Source organism: Fukomys damarensis, unplaced genomic scaffold (genome assembly GCF_012274545.1).
Source record: "Fukomys damarensis isolate Sample0158 unplaced genomic scaffold, DMR_v1.0_HiC HiC_scaffold_39, whole genome shotgun sequence".
Lineage (NCBI taxonomy): Eukaryota > Metazoa > Chordata > Mammalia > Rodentia > Bathyergidae > Fukomys > Fukomys damarensis.
Genome location: NW_022900951.1, coordinates 84,997,387 through 85,020,599, shown reverse-complemented (window position 1 = coordinate 85,020,599; position 23,213 = coordinate 84,997,387). Strand labels below are relative to the sequence as shown.

Sequence of the window (23,213 nt, the reverse complement as noted above, 5' to 3'; positions counted from 1 at the left end):
GTCCATATGTTCAAAAGCTTGGTTTAGTTCTAGTATTTCATTGTTGATTTTTTCCCTAGATGATCTGTCTATTTGTGATAGTGTGGTACTTAGATCCCCCACTACAATTGTATCGGTGCTTATTTGGTTTTTCATATTACTTAATATTTTTTATATAGTTGGGTGCATTAATATTTGGTGCATATATGTTTATGATTGTTATCTCTTCCTCTTGAAATGCTCCCTTTACAAGGATGTAGTGGACTTTCTTTGTCTCTCTTCATCAGTTTTTTGTTGAAATTTACTTTTTCTGTGAATAAGATTTCTACCCCTGCTTTTTTCTGGACTCCTGTCACGTGGAGAATTGTTTTCCATTCTTTCAGTTTCATCTAGGTATTAGTCTTTTGCCTGAGGTTAAAGTTGGTAAAAAAATTTTGCTATACAATGGGTTGTATCTTCACTCTTGCTTTCTGCTGTCATGCAAAAACTTTTTAATATGATAAGATCCCAGTTGGTGATTCTTTGTCGTATTTCCTGTTGGTTCTTTGAAAATAAAATAGACAAATCTCTAGCCAATTTTTTCAAACAAGGAAATGAAAGGCTCAAGTTAATGTAATTAGGAATGAAAACAGTGAAATCACAACAGATCTTGCAGAAATCCTGAGGATCAGTACCTACTTCCAGAAAGTATACTCTAATAAGATGTAAAATTCAGAAGAAATGGGCAGATTTCTACATACATATGAACTATGAAAGCTGAAGCAAGAAGCTATAAAAATTCTAAATAACCCAATATCAGTCACTGAAATTGAAGAAGTAATTTAAAAACTGCCAATGAAGAAATCCCAGGTCCTGATTGATTTGTTGCTGCATTCTATAAGAAATTTAGAGATGATCTAATGCCACTACTTCTCAAACTCTTTAAATGAAACTGAAAAGGAAGCATTCCTTCCAAAATAATTCCTGAAAGTAAGGATTACCCTAATACCTAAACCAGAGAAGGATCCAACCAAAAAAGAGAAGTACAGGCCAATCTCTTTAATAAATATACACACAAAAATCCTCAATAAGAGATTGGCAAACAGAATGCAGAAAATCATCAGGAAAATTATACACCATGGCCAGATAAGATTCATCGCAGGAATGAAGGTATGGTTCAACATAGAAAAATCAATAAATGTAATATACCATATCAACAGAATCAAGAACAAAAACCACACGATCATCTCAATAGATGCAGAAAAAGACTTTTACGAAGTCCAACACCTATTTGTGATAAAAATACTACAGAAAATTGGGTAGAATATCTTTATCTCAATCTGATGAAACCCACTTATGACCAACCAACAGCCAACATTATGCTAAATGGTCAAAAATTGAAAGGTTTCACTCTAAGTTCAGGAGCAAGACAAGGATCCTTGCTATCACCACTACTGCTCAATATACTTCTGGAAACATTAGCCAGAGCAATTAGACAAGAGAAAGAAATAAAAAGAATAAAGATAGTAAATGAAATGAAGAAGCTAAATTATCATATTTTTGGATGACATTACACTCTGCATAGAAGACACCAAAAACTCCACCAAAAGACACCCAGATTTAACAAGCAAATTCAGTAGCATAATTGGATATAAAGTCAACAGTCAAAAATCAGCAACATTCCTCTACACAAATAACAAACTTACTGAAAGAGAAATAACACCTTTAACAATAGCATAAAAAAATGAAATACTTAGCAATCAATCTATGGAAGTAAAAGACTTCTGCATAAAATGTACACTACTTTGAAAAAGGATATCAAAGAAGATATCAGAAAATGGAAAGACATACCTTGCTCTTGGGAATGTAAAACCAATACAGTGAAAATGGCCATATTTCCAAAACTATTATAAAGATTTAATACAATTCCAATCTATATACCAATAGTATACCTCACAGGACTACAGAAATCAATCCTACAATTTATTTGGAACCAGAAGAGACCTACAATAGCAAAAGTAGTTCTGGGGAATAAAGGCAAGGCAAGGGCATGACAATCTGAGACTTGAAATTATACTAAGAGCTACTGTTAAAAAAAAACAGCATGAATACCGGCAAAACAAAACAGACTGAGGATCAGTATAACAGATTATAAAATGCAGAAACAACTCCATACACAAACATCCACCTTGTCTTTGACAAAGCAGCCAAACATCTTCACTGGAAGAAAGATAGTCTCTAGTAAATGTTGCTGGGAAAGCTGGCTTTGCACCTGACAAAGATTAAATCTAGACCCATATCTCATCACCATGCACTAAACTAAAATCAAAATGGATCAAAGATCTACATATTAAAACAGAAACACTAAATCTGCTGGCAATAGAATAGGTAAAACTCTTGAAGACATAGGTGTAGGCAACGACTTTATGAAACTATCAAGAGGGGTGATATAATTAAGGGAGTGAGAAAAGAAAGGCAAGAAAGATATTTTCACTTTTGCTTTTTATATGTCTATAGGTTTAGTTTTTAATAAAACTGCACATTACTATATTACTGGTAACACGTAAACATAGCAGGAAAATGTTATGAAATGTTATTGAAAATGCTATTTCAATAAACTTTACATTATTAAACTGATATTTATATGTAGAAACTTCCCTTGATTATCTCTTACACTAGTGTCAGTAAACTGGACAATTAAACTGTAGTTTTGTATATGCTATTAAAAGGAAACAAAGTGTAAATAAGGCCTAAAAGGTATAATAGATAATGTGAAATAGGAAGAAAAGGTGCAGAGGGGAAGTGTGGGAGGGGTAGGGGAAAGGAAAGAAGAGAATGGAATTAATACGAGAAAGAGAAAATAATGGAAACAAAGTCTTTGTAGATAGGGAGGACTGGAGGGGTTGAAGGGAGGGCAGGGGAACTGGGAAAAAATAAGAACCATGATGAATAATGTAAAGGTGCAAATTTCCAGTGATGAATGTCATTATATTGTATACCTTAAATGTACCAATAAAATTATTTTTTTAAAAAAGGAAATTATCTTTACAATGTAATTCAGTAAATTCCTTTCTTTTTCTTTTCTTTTCTTTTTTTTTTTCTTCTGGTAATGGGGATTGAACTCAGGACCTTGAGCTTGAGAGGTACTGGAACCACTGGGCTAAATCCCCAGCCCTGTAAATTCTTATTTTAATGGGAATTTCAACTAATTCCATTCAAGCCAAAAATCACACTTCTTTTTCTAATACTCCTTAGCTCTGTGGTCTGACTGCATGATTAAGAGAGTTGTTACATTTTTTCATGGAACTACACAGTAAATTCGTGTTGAGTACAATGACTCAAAATAAATTCTAAATTTGATTACCTGCGAAATGCCTCAGAAGTTTTCACTCTAAGAGTTTAAAGGAATATGTTAAACTGAATTCTGACAGCTTCATCAGTTGCTCAGTTAAGAATACTACTATACTTTCATTAATTGCTAAAGTTACCGTCTTTGTAAATCTATTCATATTAGTCAATAACAGTATTAGGGGAAAAACCTCACAGCTCTATCTTTAAAAATGGAAAAACAAAACCAGGCAAAAACATATCTTTGATTTACTGAAATATACTTAGAGATTAGGGTAGAAGAAAAACCAAGTATCCAGAATTTTTTTTTCAATTTTTTGACTTCACCCAAACTTTAAGACATATCTTTCATAAGAGAAAGAACAAATCTCTTACCTAGACTACACCATTTCGTTCCATAGTTTGTTTACAGAAGAATTAGGAATAAACACAGTATTAAATAAAAATCACAATTACTGAGGCATATAATTAGAGTGTGATTACCTTTGGGCCAGTAAGACCTGGAAGACCAATGCCTGAAACACCCGGATCACCTTTATCTCCTTTCTGTCCCGGTAACCCGGGGGAGCCAGGTTGTCCAGGAACTCCAGGAGGTCCGGGGAGTCCTTCCACACCCTGAGGACCTGTTGAAATATTTCACAAAATACTCTTAGGCTTGGAATGTAGCTTAATGATAGAACATTTGCCTAGCATTCCACCATGTGCAAGGCCCTGGGTTTGATCCTTGGCACTGTTGAAAAGCAAGAGAAATTCCAAGTATTCTGATCTGCAACTGGTGGTACATGCCTGTAATCCTAGCACTTTGGGCAGTTGAGCCAAAAGGATCAAAAGTTTGAGTCCAGCTTGGGCAGGTTAGCAATATAGTGAAGCCCTGACTCAAAATAAAAGATAAAGGGGTGCGGCTAGACTTGTGCAGAGTCACTAGGTTCAATACTTGGTATCACAAAAATAAATTTCTACTTTTGGCATATCTAAGACATATATGAACAAACTAAAAGGTTTTTTAAAAATCACAACTCAGCAACTGAGTTGTGAGCTTCACAATGTAAAAGCTAACTTTAAGATGTTTAAATGAAAAGGATACAGCTGGAGAACAGATAGATATGTTTGAATTCCAACTTTTAAAGTTTCTAAACCTCTGTCCAATAAAACCCACTTCAAATATTTTTGTAACAAAATTTCTACTCGCTGAGTATCTTAAATATTGTCTCATTCTGATTCTATCAGCACTTGTCTGCCTGTCTTTCCTTGTAGTGCTGAGTTTCAGACCTAAGACTTCATATTTACTAGGCAAGTACTTTACCACTGATTTACATTTCCAGGCTCCATACAAGTCATTATTCTAATAAAAAGGCCCTTAATGGTACTAATATTTAGGAACTTTTCATCACTCACCTGGAAAACCCATATGACCTATGTTTCCTTTAAGTCCAGGAAGTCCTATAAGTCCTGGCTGGCCAGGGAGACCAGGGTTACCCTTGGGACCTAGATAAGTCAAATTGGTACAATTAAAATAAGTACCAGCATAGAATTGGATGAATTAAATCTTAATATATGATTAAAGTGCACAGATATAACTTAGCATAAAATAAGCAAAAGATACCTAAGAAATCTCCTTGGGAGCCCTTTGCAATATAACTATGGTAATACAGGTCTCATAGTACAACTTTATTAAAATAAGAAAAAAATTTACCAAGACACCTTTCTTCCCCTAAAACAATTCAAATCATCGGAGGTGTTATCTTTTGCAGATGTGTAACTGTCCTTACTGTTAAGTAAGTTTATAAAGATTCAGAAATAGCGTTTTCATGTAGAGCCTGATTACATAACACCAGGAAGAGCAAAGATAGGAACCTGTCATGATATAACCCTAGTTTCAATAGGCCAGAGAGAGAAAAATGTTGATATAAAGGTACTGGGCAGTCATGCCTGCCTGGTAATGACTACTCTGCAAATTCTCCTTGGAGCATCTGTGCCTGAGTTCTGTGGTGTCATGTAGAAGTCTTTCAAGAACCATACCTTAAACATTTTGTCTTTCACAATGACTTCTAAACTGGGGAGGAAAATGCCAAAAATGTAAGGGAGAAATAATGGGAGAATTTATCTCAAAAGATATTATGGTATGTAAAAGCAAATGCTTGAACTTTGGGGCTTTCAGAAGGATGAGGTCAAGCTGTCCTTATTTCCTTATGAGTCAAACTGAAAGCAAATGGCTTAAGAAGCAGTTAATGTGGAATAATAAAAAAAAATTGTTCATTGTAAAGTTGATTCATGCTATAAAAGACTACACAGGGATGTTGTGAGTTTTTATCTCTAGAAATTTTTAAAAATAGAATTGACCACTATACGTTATTACATGGATTAATAACTGACTTGTCTGTATGAAAAAAAAGCTGGAAAAAGAAAAATTTTTCAGACTTCTATCAGGTAATAGTCTTATTTATATATATTGCAATATGTAATAAAACAAAGAACATAATTTGAATCATACTTCTGGGTATACCTTGATATCACAAAAAAAGAATTAACTGAATAAAGAAAAATACCTCAGAAATATTGTCTGTTGAAACTTTGGCTAAATGGCAACATTTCTGTCAAAGAGGAAGTTTCAACCCAAGCATATCACCATGACCAAATTCAAAGCATCATCAAACAAGAAAAATACATAATTACTTTTCCAGAGTTCAGCGTCAGCTATCCAAAAGCCACAAGAGGTTTATTTTACCTACCTGGTAGTCCTGGTAATCCAGGTTGTCCACTCAGTCCAGGTTGCCCTGGGTCTCCAGGTAAACCCTGATAGCCTTTTGGTCCTGAAATTCCAGGAATACCTTCCAAGGATGAGTAGGAGAGACAAGTCAGACTACTGTTAATCCATTAAGTGAACCTCCCAAACAAGCTACCCAAGTATTGAACTATATATGAAATACAGGAATTGGTGGTATGATGATATAGTACAAAAGGTTAGTCTTGGATTTGTACTAAAACTTGTTAACTTTTTATTTACCTACTACCAAGAAATACAGAGTACTTAATGAAGTCACTTTCTTCTTTGGGCCTCAGTATCACATAACGAAAAATTTCTAGGCTTTTCTTTAAATTCTATGACTTTCTTTAATAGAGCTACAGCACAGACAAGTGTACTTTACTGCCCTACTATGCAGAAAGCATAGCTGAAAGAGAAAAGATGACTTGTAAGGGATAAGGCAAGGAATATACCCCATTTTAGCTATAATAAAAAATTAGCTTCTTTTGTGACTGCACAAAACTGCAATATTTCAATTTTTTAGGAAAAATATTATCAAGTCTTGTTCACTGAGATACAAAACATCTGCGTGCATAAACATACTCACATGTATACAACTGACAATATTAATAGAACATAAAAAGTTACAAATTTATTACAAACTGCAAATAAGCATGACTAGTAAAGTTCATTTTTGTTTGAAAGACTATTCTATATAGTTTTGGTTGTAAGTGCTTTTTAAAAACAATTTTCTGGGGCTAGGATTTAGCTCATTGGCAATGCACCTGCCTTGCAAATGCAAGGTCCTGGTACTGGGAAAATCTATTTTCTGTAAGTGCTCTGCACACTAATTTATGTTTACCTATATTTTGATGCTTCATTGTAACACATGACACTTCTATGGAAAAAAGGATTTTTTAAAGTTAAAAAAATCCCATATATTCCACGCCTTATTTGATTATAATAAAAAAAACTATAATAACATAGTTGTTTCTTAGACATAATTTCAGGACTTCCTCCAGTGCTGCATGAGGCTACTCATAGTCCAATGCATTTTTATTCTGCCAAAGTACGGTAACAGTGAACTATTTAAACGGCAAGTATTATAGGGATATTAGAACACTGCAGTACAACAAGGTACCCATCATCCAAAACTTGTTTCAAGGGGAAAATAATGAAAAGGGCTAGCACATTTCCTAGGCAATGAAATCTATTTTTCAAGTGATTGTGGCTATATATCCTTGTCTCTCTACTATCTCATGTATTCCTTTCTGAATGGCTTGAAGGAGACTGAGTAAGTCTGTTTTCAAAAGCCCCAAGCTCAATAAGTAAACTACAAAAAAATACTCAAAATATAATCAGTGCAACAATACGAATCAAGTGAAAATTATTACTCATTACCAAAATTTCATGCACCTAAGTACCTTTTGTTCATAAATTCTGCAGTACAAGTTAATTTTTATATTATTTAAAAATTAAACGTTGGAGCTGGTGTGTAGTTCAGTGCTTAGTATGAATACTCCTATAGGTTCAATTTTCAACAACAAAAGAGAAAACAAAAAAATTTAGACATACTGGAAAAAAAGTATTTACAAATACATGATTACATTCACTCACCTGGTAAGCCAGGTTCTCCCTTTTCTCCTTTTGAGCCTAGGAGATTTGGATCCACTGGTCCAGGGGGGCCTGGAAGGCCAGGTTCTCCCTTACCACCTTTTTCTCCTGCAGGGCCAGGAAGTCCTGGCTGACCCTGTAAGCCATCATTGCCTAAAATCAACATGTGTGGGGAAGACACAGTACATTAAATATATCTCTCCACAATTAATATGTATAAAGATTATATAATTGACAGTTGGATGGGTAGTAGCCCCCCAAAACGTATATGTAATTTAAGTCATTGTCCATGAATTACTTGAGTGCATACACATTTTAAAACTCAAATAAAAATCTCTCTTCCTTCTGGAATTCTTTGACAGACCAAAAAACAAATAAGTTTAGTCTTTATACATTTGAGGTAAGCATTTATCATGTTTCTTGTTATCCAAACTAAGTAGATCACCAAATTGAAAACGCCATGTCACATAGAAACAAAATACTAAGTATTGCTCATTTTAAAGTAAATAAAAACATTCCACATAATATGAAGCAATATTTATTTCTTTTTTCTCTCCTACATGTCAGTCAGCAAACTCCAAATATTACCTTTAAGACCAGGAGCACCACTCCTGCCAGGAATTCCTAAAGGTCCTGGTGGGCCTGGAGGTCCCATCATACCCATTTCACCTTTGGCACCTTTGAAGAAGATCAACAAATAATATTTGCCACTTTTGACATTAGAAAGATAAAAAGTAAGTTTTAAGATGTTAGCTGGAAAACTATTGCAGAATCTTAGCAGCCACTATTGCAAATACCCAGAGATACAGGTGTTCATTATGGCAGCTAATCTCCATAGATGGGTTCCAACAAAGTATACTTCCAAATATACACATCCCGGTGTAGCCTCCTCCCCTGGAATCTAGGCCGACTCTGCTTTATCCTTGACTAAATGGCACTGTATAACTCTCAAGCTAGATCATAAGAAGTCTTACAGATTCTACCTGGGGCTCCCAGAACACTCATGTTTGGCTTTTGAGATTCTTTCTCTTAGAAGCCAGCTGCCATGGAAGGATAAAAACTATCTTAATAATATGATGGTGTGAGGAGCCCAAGCCACATGAAGAGGCTTCAGTGTTGATGAGAAGCCGTGAGCCAAGGAAGACCCCAGGGGCAGAGAAGTGTCATCTAACAAGTACAGCCTTCAAACCTAATGACCTTAGTTGGAATTATATGAGTTACAGATAAACAATGCAGTAAAGCCTTCCTTTGATTTCTTGATGGTAGAATCTTGAGCAAAATAAAAAATGTTCATTTAAACATTAAAGTTTGGGATTATTTATTATATAATAATATTTAATTAAATTCAACAGAGAAAAAGGTATACTGCAAACAATGAAAGGAGTCTTCTGCAATCAAATATATTTTAACAATCTTATTTAACAGAAAAGAGCAACATGAGAATAATTTAGTAGAGTCCTATTAATATTAATTGCATAAATCAAAAATGAGAGAAAATATTAAACAAATTACCTGGGAATCCAGGGGCACCTGCTTTTCCTGGGAGCCCTGGTGATCCTGGAGGTCCCAAAGGACCAGGTGCTCCAGGGATCCCTGGATTGCCCCTTTCACCAGGAGGTCCTGGAACATCAAATCCAGGAGGTCCTGGATCCCCCTTCTCTCCCGGTATTCCATGTAAGCCTAGATAATATAACATCAATATTAATAAGTATCAGGTCAGTTTTAAAGGGTGTCTGGTAAATCTCAATCTTTATGAAAATGCTACTACCAACATAGTAAATGGAGAAAAATTAAAAGCTTTCACTTTAAAATCGGGAATAAGACAAGAAGGTCTAGTATCGTGACTTATTTTCAATACAGTACTAGAAACATTAGCCAGAGCAATTATGTAAGAGAAAGAAATAAGAAGACATGTATATGAAAGGAAGAAGTCAAACTACCATTATTTGCAGATAACGTGATCCTCTACATAGAAGAGCAAAACAATTCCACCAAAAGACTCCTGGAATTGATAGCCTAAATTATGAAATGTAGCAGGATTCAAAGTCAACACACAAAAATCAATAGCATTCCTTTAAATGAATGATGACCTCACCGAGAAAGAATTTAGGAAAAGAATACCATTCACAATAATAGTATGAAAAATTGAGTACTTAAGGATTAACCTAACTAAGGAAATGAAAGACCTCTGCAACAAAAACTACAGTATGTACTCTGAAGAAGGAGCTAGAACATTTTTTTCATATATTTACTTGCTGCTTTTACTTCTTTGTCTGAGAAATGTCTGTTCGTTAAGAAAGCCCATTTTTGAATCGGGTCTTTATATTTGGTGGGGGTTGATTGTTTTGAGTTCTTTATATATCCTTGATCATAGTCCTTTGTCTGAGGAACAGCTGGTAAAATTTTTTTCCCACATTGTAGATTATCTCTTCACTCTGCTGATGGTTTCTTTTGAAGTACAAAAGCTTTTTAATAAGATGAGATCCCAGTTGTTGATTCTTTCTGCTAGTTCCCGTGCTACTGAGGATTTGTTCATAAAGTCTTTTCCTACACCAATGTCTTCTAGAGTTCTGCCAAACTTACCTTCCAGCAAGTTTAATGTTTCCACATCACTGATCATTTGAGAGATGCAGATGAAAACAACACTGAAATTCCACCTCACCCCACAAAGAATGGCTGCTATCAAGAAATCACACAATAACAAATGTTGGCAGGGTTGTGGGGAGAAAGGAACCCTTTTCCATTGTTGGTGGGAGTGCAGACTGGTGCAACCACTATGGAAATCAATATGGAGATACCTCAAAGAGCTTGGACTGGAGGTTCCATCTGACCCAGCCATCCCTCTGTTGGGTATCTTTCCAAAAGAACTAAAAGAATCATATCACAGAGAAGTATGCACAGCCATGTTTATAGCAGCACAGTTTGTAATAGCTAAATCTTGGAAACAGCCCATTTTCCCATCCATTGGAAACTAGATAAAGATTTGGTTTTTCTATAAAATGGAATATTACTCAGCCATAAAGAATGAGAAAATAGATTCATTCATAGGAAAATGGATACATATTGAAGATATACTCTTAAGTGAAATAAATAAGTCACACATGTGTAAATACTGAATATTTTCCCTGGTGTGAATAATCTTCAACAATACATAAGATCCTAATAAGATTACTGACATTTAGAAATGGGAAGAAAGGAGCTAAAGGTGTGGGGAAGGTGGGATGGGTAGGGGAAGAGTAAAAAGGGAAAAGAAAAAATGTGAGATAACGAAAAGATGAAAATAAAGTGTTCGTAGATGGGGAGGGGAGGAGGGGGTGAAGGGAGGGCAGAGGTAAGGGGAAAAAATGAGAATCAAGACTTGTCATGTAGAGGTACAAGATCCCAACAATGAATGTAACTGTACTGTATCCCTAAAATGTACCAATAAACTCAATTAAAGCTGGAAAAAAAAAAGAAGGAGCTAGAAGAACACATCAGAAATTGGAGAGCTATCCAACGTTCCTGTATCAGTTGAACCGATATAGTCAAACTGGCCGTACTTGAGAAACTGATATACAGATTTAACACATTTCTCACAGAACTAGAGAAAAAAATCCTAAAATTTATATGGAAACAGAAAGGACCCAGAATTTCAAAAGGAGTTCTGAATAACAACAGCAAAGTAGGAGGCATCACAATCATGGATTTCAAGTTATATTACAACCTACAGTGATTAAAACTCACATGGTACCAGCACAAATACAGACATATGGGTCAATGGAACAAAACTGAGAATGCAGAAGCAACGCCAGGCACATTCAACTATCTGATCTGATCACTACTGAAAAAAAGGGGAAAATGTAAAAAATGTATTATATGTGAAAATTTCACGCACACACAAACACACACTCACATGCCCATAAACGTGTGTAAAATTTTGCTCTGCCAAATGGTTTCATACCTATCAAAAAGGTTAGATATTTACAATGCATTCTCCCTAAACTTTGAAAATGATATGAATAATTTCTGGGATTTTTTTGTGTGTGTATTTTGATTAACAGTAGTGAAGCATTTTGGTTTTTAAATTTCTTTTAGCTGATTCAGTCACACAAGTTTTCCTCAAACTGGGAAAGCATTACAACACATTTGGCTCATGTTGTGGTATGATCTGTGGACATGGAATAGAATATGTTTAATTTTTTAAAAGCTTCATTAAAGCCTTAACATTCTAGCAAATGGACAAACAAAAACGATAAGAATTATAGCTTTCTATATTTTCCTGTACTAGTAGGCCATGGAACGAAAAGCGTTTTGCTTCTAGTCCCTTGACAATTTTCCTTTTGCTTTTCTGCTGTCAAGTGAGGAATGGATATTCAACAGGACCTTACTTTAAAAACATGTTAAACTGTATAAAATGTGTTGGAAAAGAGAAAGGCAAATAACACAACCTTTAAAAAGCAGAAAACTAGAGTCAAAAGAAAAACCAGAAAAGCAAAATGCAAACATTTTTGCCCTAGAGACATAACAATATAGAACACTTTGCATTAAGTTTTCGAACACAAAATGAAACAGAAGTGTACATAAAAGCTTATTAAGCACTGCATATGTCAGCTAAGCATTGTAACTCAAGTTTATCAAGATATTAGTAGTAGTCTTCCTGATTAAACTATTATTGAGATATACAAACAAGAATAACAGTATTTTCTACCCCGTTATGATTGCTTTCATTAAGTCTCACAGGTCTTGCTATGTTCTCTTTCCACTGTCATTTGATTCTAAAATCTTTATAATTTCTCCTGTGATTCATTGATTTTTCAATAATGTATTATTTAATCTCCATGTGTTTGCACACTTTTTGTGGTTTCTTTGAATGTCGATTTCTATTTTCATTCCTCTATGACCAGATAATATGCAAGGGATTATTTAAAATTTTTGTAGTTATTTAAGCATGTTTTGTAGCCTAAGATACTATTTTGGAAACAGTTCTAAGTGCTGCTGAAAAAAATGTGTCTTCTGTTGTTGTTGGATGAAACATTCTGTATAACTGTCTATTTTAGTTCATTTGTTCTATCATATGGTTTAACTCTGATAGTTTATGTTGATTTTTTTTGTCTAGTAGACCTATCTGTTTGCAAAAATAGGGTACTGTAGTTCAGCACAGTGATGTTTAAGTGTCTATCTTTCCTTGTATGTCCAGTGATATTTGTTTTAACGTTGTTTAGTGTGCCAAAATTTGGTGCATAAATCATTATTTCTTCCTGATGAATTTTTCCTTCATAGTATGCAATATCCACATTTGTCTCTTTTGGTCGGTTTTGGCTTGAGTTCTCCTGTGTCTGAAAATAAGATAGCTGCTCCTGCTTACTTTCAGGCTCCAAGTGCATGGAGTATCATTTTCCATTGTTTTACTTTTATCCTATGAACTTCCTTTTGGATGAGGTATGTCTGCCATAGGCAATACATGACTTTGTTTATTACTGTCTCACTTAGATGTATACTTTCCTGTAGGCTCTTTGGTGCAGTATACTCAAGAAGATATTGGCAAAAAGAATGCAACAAGTCATAAAAAGATCACATATCATGACCAAATTGGCTTAATCTCAGTGTTGCAAGGATGATTTAACATACACAAATCAGTAGATGTAATACACCACATAAATAGAAGTAAAGACAAAAATTGTTTGATCACCAACAGATGCAAAAAAATAATTTGATAAAATTTAATCCACTAATGATAAAAATTCAAATAAAGTATAGAAAACCTTATCTCAAAATGATAAAAATAATTTATCACAAATCCATTTCCAACAGCACACCAAATGAGGATAAACAAAACATTTTCTCCAAAATCAGGAACAAGAGAAGAGAGACCATTCTCATCTCTCCCGTCCAATACAGCTCTCCAAACTTTAGCCAGAACATTCAAGCAAGAGAAAGAAATAAAAGGGATTTGGACATGAAAGGAAGAAGTCACTCTCCTTATTCATACATGATATGATCCTTTACATAGAAGACCCAAAAAGCTCCACCGAAAGACTCCTAGAACTAAGAAATTCAGCAAAATATTAGTATGTAAAATCAATGCACAATAATGAACACTGATTTTGCATATCAGCAATGAATCCGCTGACAAATACATCAGGAAAACACTCCTTTTCACAATAACTTCAAAAATAAATTGGAATGAACCTAACCAAGCAAATGAAAGGCCTTTATAATGGAAATTAGACAGCTCTGAAAAAAGAGATTAAAGGGGACATCAGAAAATGGGAAGACATTCCCATTGTCAAAGTGGCCATACTGTACTACTAAAACATATGTATGGATTTCGTGTAACACCAAACTACCAATAGCATTCTTCACACGACTAGAAAATACAACTGTAAAATTTATATGGAACCTGAAGAGTCCTTGAATAACAAAAGCAATCCTGGGGAGCAAGAGCAAAGCATGAGGTATTACCGCCCTGGATTTCAAGTTATATTAGCTATACGCAGAAAAACCATATGGTACTGGCACAAAAACAGATATGTTGATTAGTACTACAGAATGGCATGTGCACAAACAACTCCAGTCACTTTTGGTCATCTGATTTTCCACAGTGTCCAAAATTATATGCTGGAGACATGACAGCTGTTTGAAAAACTGTACTGAGAAAACTGACTATCCATATGCAGAAGAATTAATCTAGGTCCGTATCTCTCATCCTGCACTAAAATCAAATTAAAGTGGATCAACGATTTATATATAAAAACAGAAAGACTGAATCTGGTGGATGAATAGGTAAAACTCTTTAAAACATAAGCATAGGAAAGGACTTTCTGAACAGAAGCCCAATTGCACAAAGGATAACACCAATAATCAACAAATGGAATTATCAAATAAAGTTTCTGCACAACAAAGGAAACAACCAAGTGAAGTGTAAACCTATTTTTTGTAACCACTCCTTAAACAGAAGACTAATGAGTAGTTAACTTCAAATGGTTTATCTTATGAGAAACCTAAAGTATAAATAATTTGAAGAGCAAAATAAAATATAAATAATAGCAACTAGGGAGTTCGATCTTTTGTAAATGAGAAGAGCACTAAGAGATAGGGGTGGAAAAGAAGGAAAAATAACTAAGCTATGCTTTGTACATGTTCCAGTTCCCCATGATAAATGTAATCATTATGTACTGCAAATATGTACATAATAGTAAAAATAAATTTTAAAAAATTAAAAATGTAAAAAATGGGCAGTTGAAATGAATTGAAACTTCCCAAAAGAAATACACAAGACCACCGGATACATAAAAATGTGTTTGACACTTTTGAACATTAGAAAAATGAAAATTAAAACAGCACTAATATTCTATGCTACTTCAAAAAAATGACTATTATCAGAAACTCAACAAACAACAGGTGTTGGCAGAATTGTGGGGTAGAAGGAATCCTTTTACATTATTAGTGTTGAAGTAGTACAACCACTATGTAAATCAGTATGGAGATTCATCAGAAAACTAAAAATAAAGATTCCATTTGACCTAGGTATTCCTCTTCTGGGAATCTTCCTGAAAGAGTTAAAGGTATCATATTGAAGCGACACATACATATCCGTATTTAGAGCAGCACATCTGATGATAGTGAAAGCTTAGGAGCAGCCTACATGTCCATCAACAGAAGAATTGATAAAGAAAATGTGGTACATAAACAGAATAAAGTACTACTTAGTCATAAAGAAGGATAAATTTGATCTGTTTGTAGGAAAATGAAGACTATAATGCTAAGTGATATACATCATACACAGAAAGTTAAATGTTATATGTTTTTTCTTATATGAGAAACCCATATTAAAATTATTTAGAAGCAAAATAAAAGACGGATGATGGGAAATAGGGAGATACACTTTGTGAATGTACGAAGAGGGCCTGGGGATGGCTGGAGATGGGAGAGAGGGAAGGGGAAGGGAATGTAAAAAGGATCAAGATGCAATATGTGTATTGCCATTCCTTTAATCAAAAATATATTACATATCACACACCTATACTGAGTAAAAAGGGAAGAAGTAAAGAGGAATTATGGTATTTTAAAAACAGGTTAAGATAATATTCTGCTTTAGTGATATAAATATGATTGAAGTAGCACAGTAGACATCATGGCAAAGTTTTAGAAAAGGTGCTTTATGGGAGTGTATAATGCCTACACTTAGTTTTTAAGAGTATTTCTATAGATGTATTATTAATTTTAATTTTATGAATTTATTATATAAAGCATTATTAATAGGAAAATAAAATATCAATACAAAATATTAAATTTTAATATGTAATGAGTGTTTAGAATAAGCATCAACATTTACAGTATTAACTGTTTACTTGCTTACAAGATCTAAAAAATAATAGCAGAAATAAATTCGTATGTGAACTACAATGAAAATACAAACAGAACTCTATCTCAGAAATAATCTTTGCTTTAATTATTATACCTAAGGCAGTCCTCACACTTGACAACAGCATGTTCCATCCATAAGTATTGCTTACACTGATAGCACATATTTTTGTTTTCCTGTCTTCTTTGGTAAAACATACTTGACATCTTGCTGGTCTTTCTGTTTTGTTAGGAGTTTCTTGGAAATTCTCTAGAATTCTTTTATGGAGTTCTTTGGCCAGATACATACTCTTCTGTTTCTGTTGTAATAGATCATGTATCAGTTTGTCCCAATTCTCTAAGAAAATTTCTCTGTGGTCTTTTGCACTTGCTATTTTCTTTGTAAGTTACCAAACTATGCCACACGTTTAAGGATTGAGTAAAACACAACCATTGACAAACACTTTGTGTATCACTGCATAACTCATCAACACCTACTCCACCTTTTGTTTTGTTGTAAAATGTTACTATTCTTGGCTTCATTTGTTTTGAGGATTTACTTAGAATCGTTGTTTGTTTTGAGAAAGGGTCTCTCCACGTAGTCCAGGCTAAATTTGAACTCACTGTGTAGCAAGGCTGACCTTGATTTTACAGGATCCTCCTGCCTCAGCCTTCTGAGTGCTGGAATTATAGGTGTGTGCCACCACACCCAGTCTCACATCAATCTTATCATCATGGTGTAACATTGGCAGTATCAATATAACTCTGCTTTTCTTTGCCATAGTGTAGTTTAGACTATCCTGGAACCCACTATGTAGTACAGGTTGACCATACAGGATCCTCTTGCCTCAGTCTCCTAAGTGCTGGGATTACAGGCCTGTTTGACAATACCAGGCCTCAATATTAATCTTATCATCATGGTGTAATGTTCAGAGCATCAGTACTGCTTTGTTTTTCTTCACTGTATAGGAGGCTAATGCTATGGTTTGCTGAAATCCAAAGATTGTACTATGCATTACTCTGCTGTGAACTTGTAACAGTGTTTCAGGAAACTCAGATTTGTTCTTGCAAATAGTTCCTGTACTAGTCAGCTGGTGTTCTTATAGCAAATGTAACATCAATGGTTAATTAGTGAACCAACTGGAATATAATATTTAAGTGATTTTTTGAAATAGGTTTAACAAGTCTGTTCACAAAGTCATATGGTTTATTACTGTACAAAGAACGACATGGTGGCTGAGTTTCAGGATACATTTCTAAATTCAAGGTGTAAAATATCTTCACATCTACCAGAGCATATAGTTTTATATCATATTTGGAAGGTTTATATGGCATATATTGCTGAAAGCTTTAACAACCATAAAATGATGAGAGTTGTTCATCAATTGTCATGTATTTGGATGGTGTATAAATTGCTTGACAGTTTGAAACAAAGCTTTCAACAAATGAGTGAATGGAGTTTTCTTTTTTCTTTTTTGGAGGATCTTTTTTGTTGTCAAAACAGGCAATTTTGAAGGAAACCAAATCTCTTGAGTGTCATTATTGTTCTAAAAAATCTCAATGCTAGAACTGTTACTTCTCCACAAATATTTTAGATTCTGACAATTAGAATGATGAAGTCCTGATGTGAAGGCTTTTAGTTCAGATAGTGAGGTGTGATGGTAAATATGTTTTGAGTATTATTTTTTTCCTCATTGAGTTTATTGGTACATTTTAGGTATACAGTACAGTTACAGTAATTATTGGGATCTTGTACCTTTACATGAAAGGACTTGGTTCTCAGTTTTTCCCCTTGTCCCTGGCCTCCTTTCACCCTTCCTTGAGTATTATTATTGATGCATATAGAATCCTTTCTTGTATTTCATTTATTAGGGTATTTCAAAACATCTTGTAGCATATTGTCTGTTAAAATTTCCAACATTGAATCACAGTGTTGGCACTCCGCCCTGTAACTTTCACCCCTGGCAAGACCCTAATAACATTTTCTGACCTAGTTCTAACATTGGATCATTTAGGCATACACGACCATTTTGACTAGTCAAATATTTATTTACACTACTGTTTTCTTCATCATCTGAATCAAAGTCTTCATTCTGTTCTATTCTACCTGTCAAATCTGTATCTGTTGGTCTTGCTAACTTCTTCAGCTTACATGATCCAAGTCATTATCAGTAGCCAAGTTACCTGAAGACCACTTTCAACCTCCTTAAAGAAGTTGTAAAAGTGGATTTTCATGAAACATTGTACTGAAATGGGCCAATTCTACAAAAAAAATTAAAAGAAAACATTTAATGAACTATTATAAATACATAAAAATGTAACATGGCACATAAAGTGAGTAAAACTCACCATTTACACCTTGACACACATGTACACACCTTGCCATTTGTTGTATCAAGTGGGTGAACACAAAGATTGCTTCCCTTAGTCCCCTAGCACAGCTACTGAGACATACAACTGGTACCATTATGATAAAGTATATGTTTTGATTAGAAAAGCATGGTTTGGGGATCTGTGATCTAGTATGAGGAACTGATATGAATACATGTGCTTAATATAAAATATGAAATGTGGTCCACCCATGGTAAAAATAATTTAAGAACATTTGTGTATTAAGAATGAATTTAGCACATTTTCATGTTAACTGCTGTTAACCTTGCTGTTGAAAGCCATACCTTAGATCTTTTATTCTGTGACAAAATATATATTTATAGAAGAAAGAGATGAAGTTGATTTCAGCACCATTATTTTTCCCTCTATCCCTCTGGTATGGACTCTATATATGTTAGCAGAAGGTGGGGTGGAGACAGAAAGGGTGAGAACATTAGATGAAATAAATGTTTCAGGGTGGTAGCCAAAGTTGAGAAAGCATAAAGTGTATATAAACACGTTTTTATTTTGTTCATGTTGGCATTAATGATGGTCTCATTCTCACTCAGCTGTGAATTAAAATTTAAAATGCTTCCATGATTTTATGTACTTTTTGGAACTAAAAGAATTAACAGAAAACAAGTGTGATTGTTAGAGTTGACTGTCAATTGATTGACTTGGGATCCTCCTAAGGAGAATAGTAAACCACAGTTTTGGGGTGTCTGGGTGGGTCATGGAAGGAGACTTTGAACACTATATTTGGTTCCTGGCATGTTCCTCTCTGGCACTATTGCCCTGCTCTGCTTCCCAGCTGCCATGAAAAGCTTCTTTGAGCTATCCTGCCCTTCCACCAGGATACTCCTGCATTTAAATATGCAGGTAAATAAAGAATACAAATCTACAAACAGTCACTTCCAGAATAACTGATCTACGACAGATTATATTCAAAGCCTCAGAAATTTAACAAAAATAGAGAATACTAAAAGCTGTTAGAAAAAACATTTCATGTAACCTGCCATCAAATTAACAGTGGATTTCTGTTAATAGGACATGGACATTTGAAGGGGAATTTTTCAAGACCTAAAAGAAAACATATGCCAAACCAGACTGCCCTATCCTTCAAAACTGATTGAGAATTAAAGACTTTCCTTAACAAAGAGAATCTAAAGACTCTCATAAGAACCAAAACAGCATTGCACAAAAGACTCAAAGGAATCCTAGACAGAGACAGCGAATCACATCACCAAGAGTCCCGAGGAAAGAATACATCCAATTGGGAGAACAATAAAGAAAAGTAAAAAATAAAGGAATCAGTAGAGGAAAAATAATGCACTTACAGGATTCACCTTTCAATAACAGCAATGAATGTAAATAATCTTACCTCCCCATTCAAAAGACACAGACAAGCAGATTGAATAAAAAACAAAACCCAACTACTCCATGCAACTGGTGCTGCTATTCTGCTTTCAGACAAAGTGAACTTGAAGCCAGAATTGATCAGAAGATGCAAAGGTCACTACATACTGGAAGAGTGAACAACTCAAAAGAAAAAAGTAATAATTGTAAATACTTATGCACCCGAATGTTGATGCAACCAATTTCATGAACTAAAAACTAATTTATATACAAGGACAGATAGACAACATTAAAATCATATTGGGGGACTTCAATATTCTAGAAAGGTCAACCAGCAAACAAGGAAGACAAAGAAATACAAGGGGTGTTCATAAGAAAGAAAGATATGAAACTATACTTATTTGTACATAATGTGATTCTTTACATAAAGTATCACAAAACAATGTCAGAAATCTCTTAGAATTAATAAATTCTACAAAGAGGCAGGATATAAAATAGATGTGCAAAAATCAATAGCATTTTTGTACACCAACAATGAAACCACTGAGAAAAAAATCAGGAATATAGTCCTATTCATGATTGCTTAAAAAACAAAGTAAATGCATAGACTTAACTGAGGAAATGAAAGACCTCTATAAAAACAAAAACTATAGTATGCTGAAAAAAGGTTGAAAGGACATTAGAAAATGTTAAACTGTCTTATTCCCAGAAAGACAGAAACAAGATCATGAAAATGGCTATATTACCAAAAATGATAAACAGATTTAATAAATCTGAATGAAACCACCCACAGCATCTTCACAGACCTAGAAAATCAAACCTAATATTTATATGAAACCAGAAGAGCACGACCATAGCCAAAGCAATCCTGAGCAACAAGAGCCTAGCAGGATGTATTATAATACCTGATTTAAAATTATACTACAAACTAGAGTAATTTAAAAAAGCTTGGTACTGGCACAGACATGGCTAGACAGCCCAATGCAAAAAAAAAATGAGAATGCCAGTACACATCATTTTGGAAAAGGACTGGACAAACAAAGGAAGCCATCCTTTCAGCGTCAGACAGCCAGATTATTCAGACTCACACAGCCATACTATCCTCCCCACTGGGCACAGTGAAGTGAGATATTTCCAATGGGGCAGAACTCAAAGTACTTGAACACAGAGTAAAATTTAATTGCCATATATCTATGCACCTGCCTCAAGTCCCAGTGGGCAGTAGGACATCAGGGAGAGAGAAAGCTTACCCTCCATAGACAGTACTACTACTACTACTACTACTACTACTACTACTAATAATAATAATAATAACAACAACAACAACAACAATAAGCCACCTATTCCTCCAACATAAAACAGGAGTAGCTTATATGGAACATTTGGTGTCCTAACCAAGACTGTTGGTGGGGCATCCAGCAAAGCCTAGCTGAGAACAGCAGAAGGAATTTGGTTCTGCAGCAGTTATGCAGAGTAAAATCGAGACTTGGCAGAGCCAGAAAAGAGAAAAAGTACTCTTCTGCTCTTTCTGTGGGTGGGGCAGAAACAGATATTTGGAGTCAGAGAAGCAGGGATCAGTACCCTGACCAGTGGCTTGTTGGCCAGACAATAAGCAAAGAAAACCTATAGAGGAAAGACATGAAGTCCACAATATTTACAGTCCAAATCAACAAAGGTAATTAGATTCACAGAGGTCTACATTGGGGCACACCTGCAGCTCGAAACCAGGACACAAGTAAAGAGGGAGCAACAAGACTTCAAAGCTTCAGAGAGGAAACTGTCGGGTCTATAAAGGGAAACCACATGGCTAATGAAATCAGACAGTGTCATTATTGTAAATGGAGCTGCACTGAAGCTCTGGGTTAATGGTACAATTACTGTGCAAAGGTTTTTATTTTTATTTCTATTTTTATTTCGGCTGTTTTACTTATTGTTTTCTTCCTTCTCTGTTTAGGTTGATTTATCTTTATTTTCTGTTTTCATTTTTTTCTTTCTGTTTTTATTTCTTTTGTCCTAGTTCTTACTTGTTAAAAAAGGGGTATTGGTTGGTTATTATATTTTGTTATTTAAGGTTTTTGCCTTTGACCTGTTCGCTCTTACAATGCTTCTTCTCAATTATTTTTTTAAAATTAAAGTATATTTAGTTCACATTTTTATTTTAGTTTATTAGTACACAGTATGTTAATTGCTTTTTTCACCCGCTTTCCAGTCCCTCCCCCCACCTACCTCCTGATACTTTTTTTTTTTTGTACACGCTTGCAGTATATAATGTTTACATTCCTTCTGTGGAGTTGGAGCATGTACACAAAACATCTCAATTCCTTTTTTAAATTCCCTATCTCTTCCCTCTTCTTCCTTCCCTCCATCTCTTAATCTTCAAAAAAAGTAAAACTAAAAAACAAAAGATAGATAACAGGAGGTAGCAGGATAGATAATTCTAGTCTATTTTTGACTCCATTTTTTTCTCCTCTATTATTTGGCATCTTTGTTTCCCCCTTCTTCTTCGTAAATATTTAATGGAATGAATATAATACAAGCCCATATAAATGCATTAGATAATAAGAATTAACAAATGCTATAAATTAAACTGCCATTTAAGGGTAGATCAGAGTAATTATTAACAAAATTGGACTTAAGAGGAACGAAAATAAAACTACAAACACATTAACAAGCACCGACATTTTCAGCAATCTGTATATATCCTCTTACCTCCACAAATATTCGCAAACCCACAAAACAGCAGAGCAAAACTGCTATAAAAGAACTCCAACAGTCTCTCTTCTTGTCTATATTCTTTTGCCTGTTGACATTTCTCTTACATGCCTTTCTTCCTATATACGCACCGCATTCCCTGTACCCTTCCTCTCCACATTTTTCCACCTTCTGCATCCCAGCACAATATAATCTGTAAAGGGTAAAATTATCAAAACAAGTTTTAATGCTTTTAATTGGTATATGCTTACTTCTGTTCACACTGTTGTATGCAATGGAAAGTCTTTCTTTACAACACAATGACAGGGTCCTACCCAATTAAATTGAATAGGCTGAAACATAAGACCATATGAATACACAAATAAAGCCAAGATGAACAAATCACTGGAAAACAAAACCTAACTAAAGAGATCCTCATATCAACAATGAACTCTCTTCACTTTATTTGAACTCAACTCTAGTACCACCCCCCAAGGAATAAGAAAAAACAAGCCTACAAAATGCCGAAAGCAGATCCAAGGAGTACCAATATAGAAGAAATTTATGCCAATCTATGCAAAAAGATTAAAAAAGAAGTAAAGAAACACAGTGAGTTCAAAAAGGACATAAACCCAAAATTAGCGGAAATAACATACAAAATAACTAATATGGATAAGGACAAATATAAATTTGGAAGAGCTGACCTAACCAGTCCAAAACATGAATAACAGATCTGCTAGAGAGATAGACTCCAAAAAAAAAGTGCCAAATAAATTCTGAAGATAAAGAGTATGATATAATTCATGACTAG

The 23,213-nt window shown here is 34.5% G+C and overlaps 1 protein-coding gene across 3 annotated transcripts in view; it reads right to left on the bottom strand.

The window, feature by feature from the left end:
- Positions 1–23,213, bottom strand: part of LOC104847582 (collagen alpha-5(IV) chain) — a 267,506-nt gene that overhangs the window by 55,543 nt on the left and 188,750 nt on the right. For all 3 annotated transcript variants that reach the window (XM_010603053.1, XM_010603055.1, XM_033760324.1), the window contains exons 32-37: positions 9,176–9,343; positions 8,252–8,341; positions 7,667–7,816; positions 6,036–6,134; positions 4,702–4,791; positions 3,790–3,929 (exon numbers count right to left, since the gene is read on the bottom strand). In XM_010603053.1, the coding sequence (XP_010601355.1) occupies positions 3,790–3,929; positions 4,702–4,791; positions 6,036–6,134; positions 7,667–7,816; positions 8,252–8,341; positions 9,176–9,343 (737 nt within the window). The remainder of the gene's footprint in view (positions 1–3,789; positions 3,930–4,701; positions 4,792–6,035; positions 6,135–7,666; positions 7,817–8,251; positions 8,342–9,175; positions 9,344–23,213) is intronic.